General features: G+C 45.9%; 1 protein-coding gene across 2 annotated transcripts in view; it reads right to left on the bottom strand.

Moving 5' to 3' along the window:
* ACE2 (angiotensin converting enzyme 2) overlaps nt 1-20,937 on the bottom strand; it is a 123,828-nt gene that overhangs the window by 65,504 nt on the left and 37,387 nt on the right. For both annotated transcript variants that reach the window (XM_068270785.1, XM_068270784.1), the window contains exon 3: nt 5,279-5,437. In XM_068270785.1, coding sequence (XP_068126886.1) covers nt 5,279-5,437 — 159 coding nt within the window. The remainder of the gene's footprint in view (nt 1-5,278; nt 5,438-20,937) is intronic.

Genomic DNA, 20,937 nt, shown 5'->3' with positions numbered 1-20,937 from the left:
GGAGAACACTGCACTAGTACTCGCCCGCTATCTGTGGTGAACACTCAATTTAGACGGTTAAACTTAGGTGTCGAGAGGTGGTCTTGTACCGGTTGGGGAGGAATAGGGATGGTTAAGGTTAGGCGTCAGGAAGGGGATTTTCGTGGGTGGGGGCAGTTAAGGATGGGCATCAGGAAGAACGTGTGCGGTTAAAGAGAACCCGAGGTGGGTTCTGACAATGCTAGCTACACTCAGAGGCTGGGTCTGTCTATGCTGCCCAGCCTCTGTTGCTATTTCAATCCCCCCTAAGCCCCCCCTGCACTCTGCTATCCCCCATAAATCACAGCCACGCTGTCGACACACAGCGCGTTGCAGCGGGCTGTGTTTATCTATGTACTGTCAGTCTGCTGTTCCTACCGCCTCCTGCAGAGCTCCGGTCCCCGCCAGCGTCCCTTCCCTCCCCGCTGATTGGAGGAAAGGAACGCGGGCGGTACCAGAGCTATGCAGGAGGTGGGGGGAGCACGCAGAGTGACAGTACAGATGTAAACACAGCCCGCACAGTGCGGCTGGGATTTATGGGGATTGCAGAGTGCAGGGGGAACTTAGGGGGGATTTGGATAGCAACAGAGGCTGGGCTGTATAGGCAGACCCAGCCTCTGTATGTGGATTGCATTGTCAGAACCCCGCCTCGGGTTCTCTTTAAAGGAGTTATCAGGCAAAAAAAAAAATGAGTTTCACTGACCTGGAGCTTCTACCAGCCCCATGCAGCCATCCTGTGCTGTCGTAGTCACTCACTGCTGCTTTGGTCCCCCTCCGTCAGCTTGTTTAGTTTTTGCCGACCTCGGGGTCGGCGGGCCGCATTGCGTACATTTTTTACGCATTCCCGCTGGTACAGGAATTTTAACACATATGTTTTTACGCGTTAGTGGTTTAATGCGTAAAAATTTACGTGTTGAACCACTAACGTGTAAAAAACCGTATGTGTTAATTTTCCTGTACCGGCGGGAATGCGTAAAAAATGAACGCAATGCGGCCTACCGACCCCGAGGTCGGCAAAAACTAAACGAGCTGACGGAGGGGGACCAAAGCAGCAGTGAGGGACTACGACAGCACAGGATGGCTGCATGGGGCTGGTAGAAGCCCCAGGTAAGTGAAGCTCATTTTTTTTTTTTTGCCTGATAACTCTTAAGGCTAGGTGTCTAAAAGGGGGAATTTAAGGTTAGGCGTCAGGGGGGTTGGTTACGGTTAGGCATTGCTTAAGCATTGGAGGGAGGGTTCTGTGTTAGAGTAAGGAATCCGAGGAGTAGAGTACACCACTGTGGAAATGCTGGACCTGAGTAACAGTCAATGATAAATCCAGAAGGTCCGCACACTCATAGGTAGACCAAGTCTGCTGTTTTATTCAAAAAGCGTGACACAATTCCATTCCATAACCAACTATTCTTTGCGGGGCCCCGAGGGGTCCCCTTTGTCAAGGTAAACACTATTCTATGTGTTTACCTTGACAAAGGGGACCCCTCGGGGCCTCAAAATGAATCGTTGGTTATGGAATGGAATTGTGTCACGTTTTTTGAATAAAACAGCAGACTTGGTCTACCTATGAGTGTGCGGACCTTCTGGATTTATCATTGACTGTGTGAGAGTAAGGTTAGGTTTTGCTGTAGTAATATATCAGTAATTTATTCTAAAATCAACACTTTAAACTAGTCAAATATCGGTAAATGTTACCGATATTCTATTATTGGCTATATCCTGGTGCCCAAATTACCTGGCACCTTTGTTTCATGTGCGCCACTGTATGACTGTGCTCTCTGTGCTATCTGTTCCTCCCATCACATTGGCCTCAACTCACCAGAGAAAAGTTAGTAAGAGATAAAAGGTCGGTATTTTATCTCATGCGGTATTTTAACACTTTGTTTGCAATTCACCACTGTGAGAGGATAGAGAGAGAAGTGTTCGGTAGCAGGCGATAATGATGCGATAATAGAGCGATATGGATGCGAAAACCGTGCGATAAACGGCCGATAGTTATGCGGTGTTAGTGATTTGCATGTGATACTTTGCCTCTCTGGATGCTGGAAGTAAAGGATTGTGGGTAGGAGGAGGAGGTTATTACCAGCATGTGACCGCAGAGGGTTTCCCTCCCTGTTTTTGACCCTCTCCTTCCATTACAAATCTCTCCCTTCGTTCTGCATATTAAGTATATTAAGCAATATTAAGCATTTACAATATTAAGTGGATGGGTGAAACGGAGGAGGTATTTGGATACATTTTCACACTCACTCCCGATGAAAAATGTATCCAGATTCCTCCTTCCTTTCGCCCATCCACTTAATATTGTAAATACTTAATATTGCTTAATATGCTTAAAGTGAACCTCCAGACTAAAAATTGACTCAGCAGCACTGAAAAGGCCTGGTGTTTCTTTAACTGTTTCACAGCATCAGAACTTTTTTTCTCTTATACAAGCCTCATTTTTAGCTGCACAGAAAAAAACTGCCTGGGCATTTTTCCCCTAATGCTGTGCAAAGCATGATGGGATTTCTGATGTTGTTGTTCTCGTTCTGCTGTTTTGGTGCATTTGTTTTTGTTTTTTTTACATTTTGAATTTGACATTTGAAGCCTAGCGCATGCAGCTGGGAGGGGTGATCAGCACACAGGACAGTTGGAACTGTGTCTCCTGCTCCTTGTCACCTCCTTTCAACCAAAAAGATGGCTGCCCTCATGACAAAGATGGCAGCCCCCATGAATCACAAACATTTGCCTGTTCTTTTAAAATGGGGTGGGTAAGAGATTATATTACCTATCTATTCTAATTAACATAACTAATGTAACTTAATGACAGTATGTTTGTTTAGGCTGAAGTTCCCTTTTAATATTGTAAATGGGCTGCTCTCTGGTGCCTGAAATATGTACAGTATAGGCTGTTACTGTGTGCTGCTAGTAAACTAGCTGCAGAGTGAGCTGCAGTAGCTGTGAGAAAAAACAGATATCTCCAGGTACATTCAGGGGAAAAATAGATGAAAAAATAATGAATGGCCACACCCCCTTTTTTCCCTGGTGAATTGTGATTTTGAGAAAAAATAACGACTAACTATCGCCTATTTATCGCACATTTATCACATGGATTTCTCTCTGTCGATATTTCACCCTATACTTCTGGAGAATTGCTATTTGGAGATATCACAGGAGGTAAATTACCTCCCATGAGATAAATAGGTCGGTAACCTCTGGTGAATTGAGGCCATTGTCTTCCCTGTTCCATTGTGTCATCCTCTTTTGCTGTCTCTACATTTGGATCTTCAGGGGAGGGGACTACATAATTAGTCTATTGCCAGTATGATATTTTAACTCCTCATCTAGTATTTTGTTTTGTGTAAAAGGTGTTTTGCGACTTCTTGAATGGAAATATAATAACTGCATGCCAAACCGTGAAAAGCATACTGAGGGCATTAGAGTTAAAGAGACACTGAAGCGAAAAAAAATATATGATATAATGAATTGGTTGTGTACTATGAATAATTACTAGAAGATTAGCAGCAAAGAAAATATTCTCATATTTTTATTTTCCTCTAGCAGATAAAAAGAAAACTGTTCACTTACAGTTGAGATAATAAAAGTCAGAAGACAGCCCTCTCACGACTTTAAAAGTCGTAGAGATTAATGGCTTTTTTGCATAGAGATAACAACTGGAGTTTCTTAACTCTTCCTGTACTGGAAACAATTAGACTGATGTATCTGATCTTAAAGGGGAACTGAAGAGAGAGGTATATGGAGGCTGTCATGTTTATTTCCTTTTAGACAATACCAGTTGCCTGGCAGCCCTGCTGATCCTCTGCCTCTAATACTATTAGCCATAGCCCCTGAACAAGCATGCAGCAGATCAGGTGTTTCAGTAGTTCAGACTTATAAGTCTGATCTGACAAGACTAGCTGCATGCTTGTTTCTGGTTTTAATCAGATACTACTGCAGAGAAATAGACCAGCAGGGCTGCCAGGCAACTGGTATTGCTTAAAAGGAAATAAACATGACAGCCTCCATATACCTCTCTCTTCAGTTCCCCTTTAATGTTTTATTTCTTAGCTGTGCTACACATACAAATCATAATATCATAAATTTGTTTTCGCTTCAGTGTCTCTTTAAATACTGAATGTATAGATTTATTGGAATGAATTGCTACAGGTGAGAAACCTTTCACAATATGCTTCTAAAAGCCACAAGGTTCACTGACACTTCTATGTGCAGATAAGGGCAGACACTTCAGCATCATGATCAGGGCCGGATTTGTACTCTTTACCACCCAAGGCCATTGTCAGCAGTCGCCCCTTCAGTATAGGTAGCTAGATGACCCCTCCTTTCCCTCCAGTAAAGGTATCCTGATGACCCCTTCTCTCTAGTATAAGAAGCCAGATGACCCCTTTCCCTTTCCCTATAGATAGCCAGATGACCCCCCCTCACCAGTATAGGTAGCAAGGTGACCCTTCCCTTCCCCCTAGTATAGCCTGTTGCCCACCCGCCCTTGATCCTGTGGTGCCCTAGGCCATGGCCTATGTGGCCTTGGCTTAAATCCAGCCCTGATCATGAAGCATTTTGATGCAGACAGCAACACTGTACAGATTAGTCAACAGGTCCAAAAATGTTACATTCAGTGACTGGCTGGTTCACTGTCTACTGTACATTTTTTTGTTTTAGCCTGTGTTAATGGGCGGAATTTAACAACATGCAGATCCGTTGTCTCTGGCCCCTTGAAGAGAACCTTCCCCCAGCCCCAAGACCACCGTTGCCCCCCTCGCCGTTCTCCTGCGTACCTCCGTTCACTTGCTATTGACCCTGATAATCTGCCTTCAGTCACATCTGTCAGGCTCGTCTGCGCATGCATTCGCCGCCAACAGTGTTCTGTATCTGTGTGGCTGATAGTGTGGTGAAACCCCTCCCACAGTGTGATGTCATGGCTAAGGTCCTGACAGTTTGCTGTCTGTGAACCTTGTTGCATTGTGGGAAATAAAGTTTTTTTCCAACTGCCAAGCAAGCAGCATCTCCTTCTGTCCATAGAACTCTCAGAACATTCCGTACAGATCACCTGACAGAACTAATGATGTCACCACCAGTGATACATTTCAGAATGTAAATCAGAGAGAGGAAAGATGTTACAATGGGCAAACACTGATTAAATAATATATAACTGAATATTGTAAAAAATAAGCAATTTTATTCATTGTGCCATTTTCACTACAGGTCCTCTTTAAATGAGTAGGATGTGTGGCGTAACAGGTGCGTGCAGGCAGGAATTCAGTCTTACTCTTTTATATTTATCGTCTGGCAGAACCGATGCCCCCTTCTCTCCGAGATAGGTGAGCTGCAGTTTGGTGCTGGCATCTGATATCCGATCCAGTGGGTAGTTTGCAGAGAAGTCGCTGGCATTGTTGTAAAACGCAGACCACTTGGCTCCAGCTTCATTCTAGAATAAAGATGCAAAAGTATTGTAAGGGAGTCAGCTGTGTATCTTCAGAATCAGAATCAGGTTTACCGTATATACTCGCATATAAGCCGACCCGCGTATAAGCCGAGGTACCCACTTTCCCCTCAGAAACCAGGAAAAAGTGATTGACTCACGTATAAATCCCCTCCCCAGCATAGCCCCCTCCCCAGTGGCCAGATGTGCCCCCAGTACAAGTCAGCCCCACTCCCCATAGCCAGATGTGCCCCAAGGATGGTACAGGTGTGTTTTAAGATGCCACTAGATGGCGTCATAGATATGAGACACAGCGATTGCCACACAGGAAGAATCCCTGATCATTGCACCGCTGACACGTTGCTTGCACATTCCGCTCCACAAGCCAGGGGACACAGGTGGTCTTGAGCAGTGTACTTTGCACACCATGTTGCAGGGGATGGGGGGCAAGAGGGGATGGGGGGCAAGAGCAGGATCACTAGTGCAAGATTCTTACACTCCTCTGCCAGTAACAAAACCTGCTTCACCACTGTTCTGCTCCACTGACTCACATATAAGCCGAGGAAGTAACTTTTCAGTAAATTTTTTGTGTTGACAAATTAGGCTTATACACAAGTATATAAGGTATTCGCCAAGCACGACTGGGCCATGCCCCGAATTGGGTTAAGCACGGAAAGACAGCTCAGAATAGGAATACAGCAATCGTTTAGACAATTGATGAGTAGAGCAACCATGACAACAAGCAAAAACAACGACTAAAACAGCCATAAAAACTAACAACCATAAACAGTAGTGATTGACCATGCAATAATCAATGTAGCTTTAAATATAGTACGGCACTGGAGTGTGACAGCGGCGACAGGAATACAAAAAAGCAGCAGCTATACCATTCCCTGTTCTTTGGGGAGCACATGCTCCGGCTACAGACCTAAAGGGGAGACAGTGTATAGAGTTCAAGAAGTTGACAGCAGAGGGGAAGAAGGAGTTCATATGCTGTCTTGGTGGAGTTTGCCCTAACCCGGGAGCAGGTTAGTGGTGACCTGGATGTATCACAAAATGTATGCCATATCTGCCTTACTTACTGTACACCTCAACTATAAGGTTCACATGTATCATTTTGCAAAACTGAAGGTTTTTTCCAAATGCTTTTTTTTTGCACTAAATTCTCCTTCATGTGTTTGTGTGAATTTTCGAAAGCGTTTTTTTTGCCGCAGCTAATGAAAGTCAATGGGAATTTGCATGCGATGAGCAAATTTATGCTGAAAGATTTAAGTATTACGTGCAAAAACAGGAAAACAAATTAGCAAATTTCAGCTGAAGGGCAATTCTCTACTGACATTCAGTAGATGTGCAGCGTCATTCTGTTCCATACCCTGACAAAGGGAACTTTGCATGGCCCCAAAACGATCGTTGGTAATTAAATGATACTGGATCATGTATTAATAAGAAACATCTGTTGACTCCATACAGTGTACGGGACCCTCTTGGACTTACATTGAACAATATTCCCGCTCCAGCTGCAGTGAATGCATTTTTGCACATTCCCAATTTGCATGCAAATTTGAATAAGTGTGAACCCTAAAGCAATAATTTAAAACAAATAAGGGACCTGATGCAATAAACATAGAGAGCGCGCAGCATTTTTTTTTTTTTTTTACTACCGCTGGCAGTGTAGCAGCCAGCGGGGAGGGAAGGGACGCGGGCGGGGTCCGGAGCTATGGAGGAGGCAGGGGAGTGGCGAGACTGATCCAGCCTCTGTGTGCTGATAGCATTGTTAGTACCCACCTCAGGGTCTCTTTAATGGTAGAAGATCAACAGGACTGCCAGGCAACTGGTATTGTTTAAAATGAATTCAATATGGCAGCATCCATATCATGCTCATCTCTGGTTCACTCTGTGTGAAGTGCATCAGGTCTAAGTACAAAAAATTCATGAGATAAGACAATTCAGGACTGATTAAGACAAGGAGACGTGAGCGTAACTCAAGCAACATTTTTATGGGCCACCTGGACGGAATGGAACAACAGCAAGGGACCTAATACACAGTTGCCCCTGGTAAGTAAATCTGATCTGATCCCCCCCCCCCCCCCCAATTATTTGCATGACCCTTCCCCCCCATTCTATAACTCAGCATCAACATGGGTTTACTAAAGACAGGTCCTGTTTGACTAACATGCTCAGCTTTTATGAGTTCGTAAACTCTAATGTGGATATTGGGAATGCTGTAGATGTGATATACTTGGACTTTGCAAAGGCCTTCGACACTGTTCCCCACAAAAGTCTGGTGCAAAAGTTGAGGATGCAAGGACTGGGGAAGAGTTTGTGTGCATGGATAGGGAACTGGCTAATGGACAGAAAACAAAGAGTTGTGGTCAATGGATCATATTCAAAATGGGTGACTGTTAGCAGTGGGGCCCCACAGGGTTCAGTACTGGGTCCAGTGCTCTTCAATTTATTTATTAATGATCTAGTAGATGCAGTAGAAAGCAATGTTTCTATTGTTGCAGATGATACAAAATTGTGCAGAATCATCAACTCTCAGGAAGATAGTGTCATATTGCAACAGGATCTGGATAGGATGGCTATATGGGCACATAAATGGCAGATGAAATTCAATGTTGAAAAATGTAAAGTCATGCATTTTGGTTTTACCAATGGTCTAGCACAATACAAAATAAAAGGGATACAGATGGGGACATCACACTTGGAGAAGGACTTAGGAGTACTCATCGACAACAAGTTAAATAATCATACTCAATGCCAAGCCGCTGCAGCTTACGCTAATAAAATTTTGGGATGCATTAAAAGGGAAATAAAAACTCGAGATGCTAGCATAATATTGCCACTGTTTAACTCTCTAGTAAGGCCACATCTGGAATATGGAATTTAGTTCTGGGCACCACAGGAAAGATATTGCAGTTTTAGAGCAGGTGCAGAGATGAGCAACAAAATTGATATGTGGGATGGAAGGTCCCACTTACCAAGAAGGTTAGATAAACTGGGTTTATTTAGTCAGAGGGCAATATAAAAGCTTGTCAGATGAGCTTTTTGTCCCTAGGTCTTCTTAAAGGACTAGAGGACATGATCTGCGCATGGAGAAAAAAACGTTTTAGCCATTTATTTAGGAAAGGGTTCTTTACAGTAAGAGTGATTAAGATGTGGAATGCATTGCCACAGGAAGTCGTTATGGCAAACTCTATACCTGCATTTAATGGGGGCTTAGATGCTTTCCTTGCGTTGAAAGAAATCCATGGCTACAAAAATGCCTAATGATGTTGATCCAGGGATTTTATCTGATTGCCATCTGGAGTCGGGAAGGATTTTTTCCCTTTTGGGGCTAATTGGACCATGCCTTGTAAGGTTTTTTTCACCTTCCTCTGGATTAACAGGGATATGTGAGGGAGCAGGCTGGAGTTGTACTTTGTACTGGTTGAACTCGATGGACGTATGTCTTTTTTCAACCAAAATAACTATGTAACTATGTAACTATGAAAGACATCCATGGCTATAATTACTAGGTGATGCCCAGTGGTGTTGATCCAGGGATTTTATCTGATTGCCATCTGGAGTCGGGGAGGATTTTTTTTTCCCTTTTGGGGCTAATTGGACCATGCCTTGTAAGGGTTTTTCACCTTCCTCTGGATCAACAGGGATATGTGAGAGAGCAGGCTGAAGTTGTACTTTGTTCTCTGGTTAAGACAAAAGAAATACCGAGAGCCCAATATAGTGTAGTATGCAAAACAAAGGGTTGGAAATGAAAAGTATATAATGTATATACTCACAAACGTGGGTTACCTCCTAGGTAACCACTGTATAGGCAGGCGAGGAGATTAGACCTGTCCTTACTCAGGATTAAAAGTCGCTCTCTGTAGATAAGGAAATAAGGGGCAACACCCCTCCACCAGGGGTGGATATTGATAATGTAAGAGTGAACAGAGGCGCCAGCAGGATAAAAGGTTCTAAAAAAGGCTTAAAATCCCTCAGGAGGTGGTGGTGGACTCGCCTTCCCGAAGCAGACAAGATACCGTCAGTTTTATGACAACAGGTTTATTAATATACTCCAAAACAAACAGTGCAACACGTTTCACGGGTATGTTCCCGCTTCCTCAGGCAATAAACAGATAGGAGTACACAGTATAGTCTCAAGGTCACGAATAGCGCCTCTGTCATTTGTTCTCTGGTTGAACTCGATGGACGTATGTCTTTTTTCAACCCAAAAAACTATGTAACTACGTAACGTGCATAGTATTTTTTTTGTAAGGGCCAAGATTTATCTAGCATTTTTTATCTGAAATTATGATTTATAGCAATGAATGAAGAAAGCTAAGTGTATGAACAGAAAGGTGGTGATCCTATCATATAATGTACTTAATATGTCAGCCATGTGCCATTACATATTCACTTTCTAGCAATAGCTGTCTTTATTTTAGGCAGTAATGAAGACTGACACCTAACATGGGAATTTATGACCAAAAGATAACATCTCTGGGATGTAGATAAACATTACTGAATGCAGATACTACAGTGCATGCTCTAAAATAACGCCTCCTTCCATCTAGAGTGAATGTTTAACTTGTTTATTACAGATATTTACAGTTGGAAAGCTTAGTGAGGAATCTTGAGACATCGTAGCCCACATGCCTTTACCTTTTTCTTCTGCGTTTTCTCCTAGGTAATATTTTCACATCTTGTCATAAAATGCCTTTTAAAGGGGCACTATGGCGCAAAATTGTAAAATTTAAAATATGTGCAAAATAGACCAATAAGAAGAATGTTTTTTTCCAGAGTAAAATGAGCCATAAATTACTTTTCTCCTATGTTGCTGTCACTTACAGTAGGTAGTAGAAATCTGACAGAAGCGACAGGTTTTGGACTAGTCCATCTCTTCATGGGGGGATTCTCGGGGATTTATTTATTTTCAAAAGCACTTAATGAATGGCAGTTGCTCTGTCCAACTGTCAAAAAACTGTGTAGCGAGCATGGAAGGTGGCCAGTATCATTGTATAAAGCCTTTTTAGGGAATATGTTTATAAAGAATAAAAGCCTTGCTGAGAATCCCCTATGAAGAGATTTGGACTAGTCCAAAACCTGTGGCTTCTGTCAGATTTCTACTACCTACTGTAAGTGACAGCAACATAGGAGAAAAGTAATTTATGGCTCATTTTACTCTGAAAAAAACATACTTCTTATTTGTTTATGTTTGCACATATTTTAAATTTTAAAATTTTTCGCCATAGTGTTGCTTTAAAACACCAGCAAGCAAGAAAATACTCAAAATGATTTTGATAGTACCCTTTCACCAACTTTGGGGTACTTTTTCAATTGTACAATGTTTAAAAGTTATTTTAAAGAGAATATGAAAATTATCTCCTAGGAGTTAACTCACAGAAAAAAGTAAATTGCATAGTACGGCGGTAGCATGTAGCACGGCAATTGAAATCTATGCTCTGGCAGGGATAACAGGTCCCAAACAGGGCGTAGATCAATTATCAACGTCCAGAAGCGGTTAAATAATATACACAAATCTCTAATTATAAAGGATACAATCAGCCAGATCACCGCAGTGCTGTCATTTCTGCTGTTATTTCGGCACAAAGAAAAAAAAAATTTAGACAGCTATGGGGCCCCTAGCCTTCGGGAGGCTCATGTGCATGGCCAGCAGTGATATTGGGATCCAAGATAGGCTAATTCTCGCTACCTATACTGGGGCCCATCTGGCCACCGGGAGGGAAGTTGTTCCTTGATGCGCCATCATCAGTGTATATATATATTGGTGTATATATGTTAGATTGGATTGAGAGGGAAGCACATGGAGGGACTGCCTGTAATTATGGCAAAAACATACAAACAATATATAGACAGAATCCCTGGTGGAACGTGACCCGGAACCCTTCAAATCAAGAACACTGAGACCTTGTCCTCTAAAGGTACATACACACGTCTAATACAGTGGGATGCGAAAGTTTGGGCAATGTTGTTATTCGTCATGATTTTCCTGTATAAATTGTTGGTTGTTAGGATAAAACATGTCAGTTAAATATATCATATAAGAGACACACAAAGTGATATTTAAGAAGTGAAATGAAGATTATTGGATTTACAAAAAGTGTGCAATAATTGTTAAAACAAAATTAGGCAGGTGCATAAATTTGGGCTTAGGAGAAGGATACAGAAAGCTGTCTCAGAGATTTCAGCTGTCTGTTTCCACAGTTAGGAACATATTGAGGAAATGGAAGACCACAGGCTCAGTTCAAGTTAAGGCTCGAAGTGGCAGACCAAGAAAAATCTCGGATAGACAGAAGCGATGAATGGTGAGAACAGTCAGAGTCAACCCACAGACCAGCACCAAAGACCTACAACATCATCTTGCTGCAGATGGAGTCACTGTGCATCGTTAAACCATTCGACACAATTTACACAAAGAGATGCCTTTTCTCCACCCACAGCACAAACAGAGCCACTTGAGGTATGCTAAAGCACATTTGGACAAGCCAGTTTCATTTTGGAATAAGACGCTGTGGACTGATGAAACTAAAATTGAGTTATCTGGGAATCTTGTCAAAGTTGAGGGACGCATGGATTCCACTCAGTATCAGTAGATTCTGGAGACCAATGTCCAGGAATCAGTGACAAAGCTGAAGCTGCACTGGGGCTGGATCTTTCAACGAGACAACTACCCTAAACACTGCTCAAAATCCATTAAGACATTCTTTAACTACTTAACAACCGCCCCACGCCAACGGGCGTGGTCGCGGCGGCAGCCCCAGGACCGCCTAACGCTTAATTGGCGTCAAGTCCTTGGGCTGGGATTTGCAGGAGATCACACGCAGGCTGCGCACGCATCTCCTGCTTGAGGGGCGGAGCTCCGCCCCGACTTCAGTCTCCAAGCGGCTATTGACTGTTAGAAGGCGACATCGCCGTATTTACACAGTGTACAGCGCTGCGATAAGCAGCAGCGCTGTACTGGGGACAGCCGTGTGACACGGCTGTCCCCCTGGGGGACTCAGAAGCGATCCTCTGTGATAGGCTGAAACCTATCACAGCCGATCGCTGTGATAGGCAGACGGGGGGAGGGAGGGTGGGAGGAAGGGTAATGTGCATAGGGGAAAAAAATTATAAACAATTACACAGAAAATGTTTCTTTATAAACAAACAAACAAACAAACCTGGGGGTGATCAGACCCCACCAACAGAGAGCTCTGTTGGTGGGGGGAAAGGAGGAGGGGATCACTTGTGTGCTGTGTTGTGCGGCCCTGCAGCTTGGCCTTAAAGCTGCAGTGGCCATTTTCATAATAAAAGGCCTGGTCTTTAGGGGGGTTAATCATTATGGTCCTCAAGTGGTTAAGAGGAACAAGTACAATGTTCTGGAATGGCTATCTCGGTCCCCAGACCTGAATATAATTGAAAATCTGTGGTGTGAGTTAAAGAGAGCTGTCCATGCTTGGAAGACATCAAACCTGAATGAACTAGAGATGTTTTGTAAAGAGGAATGGTCCAAAATACCTTCAACCAGAATCCAGACTCTCATTGGAACCTACAGGAGGCGTTTAGAGGCTGTAATTTCTGCAAAAGGAGGATCTACTAAATATTGATTTCATTTATTTATTTTTTGTGGTGTCCAAATTGATGCACCTGCCTGATTTTATCTAAACAAATATTGCACACTTTCTGTAAATCCAATAAACTACATTTCACTTCTCAAGTATCACTGTGTGTGTCTCCTATATGATACATCAGAGTTACCAAGCAGCTTGGCCTGCAAGTTGTTTCCCCACTTTGCATTATGTTTTGCCCACTGTAGACCACCAGAGACGCTATATTGGAGGTGAAGCCCTAGATCACCAGGGCACCCATAGGGGGAGGTAGGGGAGATTTGGCCCGCGGGCCGGAGTTTGACATGTATGATCTAGAGGATCTTTTAATACCACTGAAAAAGACAGGCAGAAGTCATGCATTTCTCCAATAAATAAGTCATGGAAATGATTATGAGACAATGTTCTGGTGAGGCCCATGGACCTACTCCAGCTCCCAAATAGCTTTTATTTGCAATAGCCAAAATGGCAAAAAACAACAACAATGGAACAAAGTTATAAAGGTACCCATACATCTATCGACTTGCCAGCCGATTGACCATCTGATTTGATAATTTTTTTTCGAATAGGATGAAAATCGGTGCTGCCAAGGGCATGCCTGATTGTCGATGCAACCAATTTCGGGCTAAGTATGTCAATGGGACATCATGCTGCAAGATGTTGGGCTGTCATGGCTGATCAGGTGCCGGGTGGTAACGGCGAGCGATATCAGGACAAGCAATGTCCGCCACTGGCTCCGGGCTCCATCCTATGTCCATCCGCAAATACAAGTATGTGCTTTCCAACGTCCACGTGGACCCGTGTGTGAAGTCACTCATTACTCTGGCAACCACATGGGGCGCGTGTATGGACTGAGGACAAAGCCTAGAGCCAGCGGCGGACACGGACCGGTAATGTACAGTGCATTGGGCACCAGGGTGGGGAATATTTGACATTAGGGGACAGCGTCTGGCTGGCGATGCAGCATTATAAGGCCAATTCCTGATACATTCCATCTTAAAATTTATCAGCCTGCTTTGTATGGGCAGCGGACAGATCTCACAGATCAGATTCGATCAGAGAGAGATTTGTCTCCTGGTCGAATTTGCCGATCATCGCTGGATGTATGGTTACCTTAACTATTGCAGAGGCAGACCCTGCAGTTGCAGGTGGCCCAGGACCAAGGGAGGCTCCACCTTCTTACTCTCCCTTCCTGTGATGCAGGGCTCCTCCTTCCAGAGCAGATGTTCCGGATTGTTATGGCTGGGGTGTGTCATGAAGGCTGCACTGTTATAAGGGGTTATATTGACCACACTGGTTATAGACTCCTGTCAGATGGTGTACTTGGCCATGGAGGTCACCATAGAGGAGGAGCAAGGGAGTTTTAAGATGAGGCAGTCCCATTAAGGATTGTCTTGTGGGCCCATGATCTATAGCAATGGTTAAGCCAAAACAGAGGTGTTGGTGGTAGCCAGGCCACATATGATGGATAAAGTCCAAAACTCTCCCCACTTCAAACTAGCAGTTGGGGGAGATACCGTACAGTATAAAGACTCTGTGCGAAACCTTGGGGTGATCCTGGATGGAAAACTAACACTCAGACAGCACGTATCAGCTGTGGTCAAGTCTTCCTTCTTCCAACTGAGAAATATAGCAAGAATCAAGCACATCTGAAGACCTACCTGCCCTGGTTCATGCATTTGTATCCTCCCACCTAGACTACTGCAATGCCCTGTTCGACGGATCCCCAGATAAGGTTCTGCACCCCCTACAACTAGTACAGAATGCTGCAGCCAGACTCCTAACGAATGCCCCCCACAGCTCACACATCTCTCCAGTGCTGCAATCTCTTCACTGCTTGCCAGCAAAAGGGAGAATCCATTGGTCAGCATGGTGGCGTAGTGGTTAGTAGTGTTGGGCGAACAGTGTTCGCCACTGTTCGGGTTCTGCAGAACATCACCCTGTTCGGATGATGTTCGAGTTCGGCCGAACACCTGACGGTGCTCGGCCAAACCGTTCGGCCATATGGCCGAACTAAGAGCGCATGGCCGAACGTTCCCCGAACGTTCGGCTAGCGCTGTGATTGGCCGAACGGGTCACGTGGTTCGGACCCGAACGCGCTCTGATTGGCCGAACTGTCACGTGGTTCGGGTAAATAAATACCCGAACCACGTCATATCTCCGCCATTTGTCTGTGGGTTTAGCTTTGGGTAGGCAGGCAGGGTAGTTCGCGCTCCAGCCACGCTAGCCAGGGTCCCCCCCAGTCATTGTGTGTCGCTGCTGGGAACAGTAGTACACCGCTCGTTCAGCCACACTATATAGCATTCTGTGTACTGTTCTGTGTCTGCTGGGAACAGTAGTACACCGCTCGTTCAGCCACACTATATAGCATTCTGTGTACTGTTCTGTGTCTGCTGGGAACAGTAGTACACCGCTCGTTCAGCCACACTATATAGCATTCTGTGTACTGTTCTGTGTCTGCTGGGAACAGTAGTACACCGCTCGTTCAGCCACACTATATAGCATTCTGTGTACTGTTCTGTGTCTGCTGGGAACAGTAGTACACCGCTCGTTCAGCCACACTATATAGCATTCTGTGTACTGTTCTGTGTCTGCTGGGAACAGTAGTACACCGCTCGTTCAGCCACACTATATAGCATTCTGTGTACTGTTCTGTGTCTGCTGGGAACAGTAGTACACCGCTCGTTCAGCCACACTATATAGCATTCTGTGTACTGTTCTGTGTCTGCTGGGAACAGTGGTACACCGCTCGTTCAGCCACACTATATAGCATTCTGTGTACTGTTCTGTGTCTGCTGGGAACAGTGGTACACCGCTCGTTCAGCCACACTATATAGCATTCTGTGTACTGTTCTGTGTCTGCTGGGAACAGTAGTACACCGCTCGTTCAGCCAGACTATATACCATTGTTTACTGACACTATATAGCAGACTATATAGCATTGTGTGTACACCGCTCAGCCAGACTATATACCATTGTTTACTGACACTCTGTGTACACCGCTCAGCCAGACTATATACCATTGTTTACTGCCACTCTGATTCTGCTGGGAACAGTAGTACACCGCTCGTTCAGCCACACTATATAGCATTCTGTGTACTGTTCTGTGTCTGCTGGGAACAGTAGTACACCGCTCGTTCAGCCACACTATATAGCATTCTGTGTACTGTTCTGTGTCTGCTGGGAACAGTAGTACACCGCTCGTTCAGCCACACTATATAGCATTCTGTGTACTGTTCTGTGTCTGCTGGGAACAGTAATACACCGCTCGTTCAGCCACACTATATAGCATTCTGTGTACTGTTCTGTGTCTGCTGGGAACAGTGGTACACCGCTCGTTCAGCCACACTATATAGCATTCTGTGTACTGTTCTGTGTCTGCTGGGAACAGTAGTACACCGCTCGTTCAGCCACACTATATAGCATTCTGTGTACTGTTCTGTGTCTGCTGGGAATAGTGGTACACCGCTCGTTCAGCCACACTATATAGCATTCTGTGTACTGTTCTGTGTCTGCTGGGAACAGTAGTACACCGCTCGTTCAGCCACACTATATAGCATTCTGTGTACTGTTCTGTGTCTGCTGGGAATAGTGGTACACCGCTCGTTCAGCCACACTATATAGCATTCTGTGTACTGTTCTGTGTCTGCTGGGAACAGTAGTACACCGCTCGTTCAGCCACACTATATAGCATTCTGTGTACTGTTCTGTGTCTGCTGGGAACAGTAGTACACCGCTCGTTCAGCCACACTATATAGCATTCTGTGTACTGTTCTGTGTCTGCTGGGAACAGTAGTACACCGCTCGTTCAGCCACACTATATAGCATTCTGTGTACTGTTCTGTGTCTGCTGGGAACAGTAGTACACCGCTCGTTCAGCCACACTATATAGCATTCTGTGTACTGTTCTGTGTCTGCTGGGAACAGTAGTACACCGCTCGTTCAGCCACACTATATAGCATTCTGTGTACTGTTCTGTGTCTGCTGGGAACAGTAATACACCGCTCGTTCAGCCACACTATATAGCATTCTGTGTACTGTTCTGTGTCTGCTGGGAACAGTGGTACACCGCTCGTTCAGCCACACTATATAGCATTCTGTGTACTGTTCTGTGTCTGCTGGGAACAGTAGTACACCGCTCGTTCAGCCACACTATATAGCATTCTGTGTACTGTTCTGTGTCTGCTGGGAATAGTGGTACACCGCTCGTTCAGCCACACTATATAGCATTCTGTGTACTGTTCTGTGTCTGCTGGGAACAGTAGTACACCGCTCGTTCAGCCACACTATATAGCATTCTGTGTACTGTTCTGTGTCTGCTGGGAATAGTGGTACACCGCTCGTTCAGCCACACTATATAGCATTCTGTGTACTGTTCTGTGTCTGCTGGGAACAGTAGTACACCGCTCGTTCAGCCACACTATATAGCATTCTGTGTACTGTTCTGTGTCTGCTGGGAACAGTAGTACACCGCTCGTTCAGCCACACTATATAGCATTCTGTGTACTGTTCTGTGTCTGCTGGGAACAGTAGTACACCGCTCGTTCAGCCACACTATATAGCATTCTGTGTACTGTTCTGTGTCTGCTGGGAACAGTAGTACACCGCTCGTTCAGCCACACTATATAGCATTCTGTGTACTGTTCTGTGTCTGCTGGGAATAGTGGTACACCGCTCGTTCAGCCACACTATATAGCATTCTGTGTACTGTTCTGTGTCTGCTGGGAACAGTAGTACACCGCTCGTTCAGCCACACTATATAGCATTCTGTGTACTGTTCTGTGTCTGCTGGGAACAGTAGTACACCGCTCGTTCAGCCACACTATATAGCATTCTGTGTACTGTTCTGTGTCTGCTGGGAATAGTGGTACACCGCTCGTTCAGCCACACTATATAGCATTCTGTGTACTGTTCTGTGTCTGCTGGGAATAGTGGTACACCGCTCACCCGTCACTGTATAGCATTGTGCTCTGTGTCGCTGCTGGGAATAGTGGTACTGTATAGCATTTCTGTACTGCCACTGTACTGCTGCCAGTCAGCGTGTACTGTAAGGATAAGTGAAATGAGGAAGAAATCCGGTGAAAGAGGGAGGGGCAAGGGAAGAGGTGTTTCCCCTGACGGTTCACGTACAGGCCACAGGGGAGCACCCAAGAAAACCCACTCAATACCGCCCATGTTGTCCAGGACAACAACCCTCACAAATCCAAAAGAACAGGACCAGATAATTACTTGGATGACCTCTCAAGCGTCCAGCAGTGGGTTAAGCAGCACCAGCACATCACGCACGAGGTCCGAGTCCTCAGCCAGTTACAAGGAGCCAGTGGGCACAAAGCTGACACAACCGGCAGCGACACCACGCACACAACTGCCAGATAACCAGTCCGATGAATTACCTCAGGACACAATGGGGTATTCGCAGGAGCTATTCCCAGCCCAACAAACTTCCACCTTTCAAAGGTCAATGGAGGAACAGCCAGAAATGTTGTGCCTGGATTCACAACCGTTAACTGTGGGAAATGCACCGCGCACTGAAATACAAGGCGAGTCCGAAGAGGACTCGGAAACCCAAATCCCAGAGCAATTTGGGCAGGAGGGGTTGCAATTGCAGGAGGTCGGCCGACAAGATCTGGAAGACGACGTTGGAGTGTGCTGCGCAGAGGTTGTTGTGGGGAGCTCTACTCCACGGCGGTGGCCCACAATGACATATGACGAGTTTGAGGAGATGGAAGAGGAGGGTATGGACAATGTGGACAGAGACCCAGATTTTGTTTGTGAACGAGAACATCGCCGTCGTAGCAGCAGCACAGATGAGTCTGTTGAAGAACACACTGCTGCACGAGTTCGCCTTGTGCCACAAGGTAGGCGGCGCGCAATTTCAGGCACCACAAGCGTGGAAGTTCAAGTGAGAGGCAAAAGAGGAGCAAACAGAAATCGCCAGCAAGGAGGCAGGTGCTCCAAAGTCTGGGCTTTCTTTGAAGACTGCACTGAGGATGTTACCATGGCGATTTGCAAGGTGTGCAAGACCCGCCTGAGCAGGGGGAAAAATATTAACAACCTCTCCACCACCAGCATGAGCCGTCACATGCTATCCAAACATCCCACTCTTTGGGCAAACGCGTCAGGACAGGGTACCAGAAACAACACTGCCTCCCTTGGGTTCACCAGACCCGCCTCAGCAGCAGCAGTAGCCCAGCCATTGCGTGGTTCACAACATTCACAAACATCAGACGACGCTGACACTGTCACTTTCCGGAGTAGTGCTCTTGAGGTCTCCCAGTGTTCATCAAACACAACAACCAACAGCCCTTCCGTGTGCAGCGCTACGGTTCAGTTGTCTGTGTCGGAGATGTTTGAGCGCAAGAGGAAATTGCCAGCAAATGACCCCCGGGCCGTGGCAGTAACAGCCAGCATAGCCAAGCTTCTGGCCTGCGAAATGCTGCCATATCGATTGGTGGAGACAAACAGCTTCAAGGGCATGATGTCAGTGGCCATCCCACGTTACGTGGTTCCCAGCCGCTACCACTTTGCACGCTCTGCAGTGCCTGAGTTGCATGAGCACGTGGTCAGCAAAATAACCCGAAGCTTGAAGAATGCCGTTGCCTGCAAGGTTCACCTCACCACTGACACCTGGACGAGTGCGTTCGGCCAGGGTCGATACATCTCCCTTACCGCGCACTGGGTGAACCTTGTGGAGCCTGGCAGCGATTCCTCACCTGCTACGGCACGGGTGTTGCCCACGCCACAAACAGCTGCACCGCCGTCCCTCCCACTGGATAACAACAGCAGCACCTACCTCTCTGACTCCTTCTCCTCCAACGCATCTCAAAGCTGTACCTCATCCGGAAACGCTAACCCAGCAGCAGTAGGATCGTGGAAGCAGTGCAGCACAGCTGTTGGCATGCGTCAGCAAGCGTTGCTGAAGCTAATCTGCCTTGGGGATAAGCAGCACACAGGGGAGGAAATTTGGAGGGGAATAAAGGAACAGACGGATTTGTGGCTGGCACCGCTGGACCTGAAACCGGGCATGGTTGTGTGTGATAATGGGAGTAATCTCATTCGCGCTTTAAGGTTGGCTAAGCTGACACACATCCCTTGCCTGGCGCACGTGATGAACCTAGTAGTTCAGCGGTTCCTGAGGACATACCCAGGCGTGCCCGATCTGCTGTTGAAGGTGCGTCGAGTGTCCAAACATTGTAGAAATTCCAGTACTGCTTCGGGGGCACTCGCCAAGATGCAGGAGCGCTTCAATCTCCCCCACCATCGCTTGCTGTGTGATGTCCCTACGCGCTGGAATTCTACGCTGCACATGCTAGCCCGCTTTTGCGAGCAGAAGAGTGCAGTGGTCCAGTACATGACGGCGCAGTACCGAGGCGCATCCGGCCAGCTGCCAAGCTTCTGTGGATCCGATTGGGCCAACATGTTGGACCTCTGCCAAGTCCTCCAAAATTTTGAGCAATCCACGTTGCTTGTGAGCAGTGACAACTCTTCAGTCAGCATTACCATACCACTGCTGTGTTTACTGAAGAGGTCGATGTTAAAAATCAAGGAAACAGCTGTCATGATGCAACTGGGGGAATCTGAAGGAGAAAACGATCAGCGTGATGGTACCAACATCAGGCCATCCGCCTCAGGGAACGCTGGCCCCAGCAGCTATGACGAAGAAGAGGAGGAGGAACAGCTGGAGTTGGAGCAGGAATTTCATGCCACCACTGACGAGGGCCAGAGCGGTGCACGTTGGACTTCCACAATTCAACGCGAATGGTCAGCAGAAGCAGACCAGGAGGAAGGTGACGACTATGATGCATCACAACAACTATCACAACGCTCACAAGAGGATGATGAGGATTCTGGTAGGACTCTGGCACACATGGCTCAATTCATGCTAGACTGCATTGAACGTGACCCACGCATTGT

This window comes from Hyperolius riggenbachi, chromosome 2 (genome assembly GCF_040937935.1).
Source record: "Hyperolius riggenbachi isolate aHypRig1 chromosome 2, aHypRig1.pri, whole genome shotgun sequence".
Classification (NCBI taxonomy): domain Eukaryota; kingdom Metazoa; phylum Chordata; class Amphibia; order Anura; family Hyperoliidae; genus Hyperolius; species Hyperolius riggenbachi.
The sequence above is the reverse complement of the archived record's forward strand: the minus strand, read 5'-3'. Positions and strand labels throughout refer to the sequence as shown.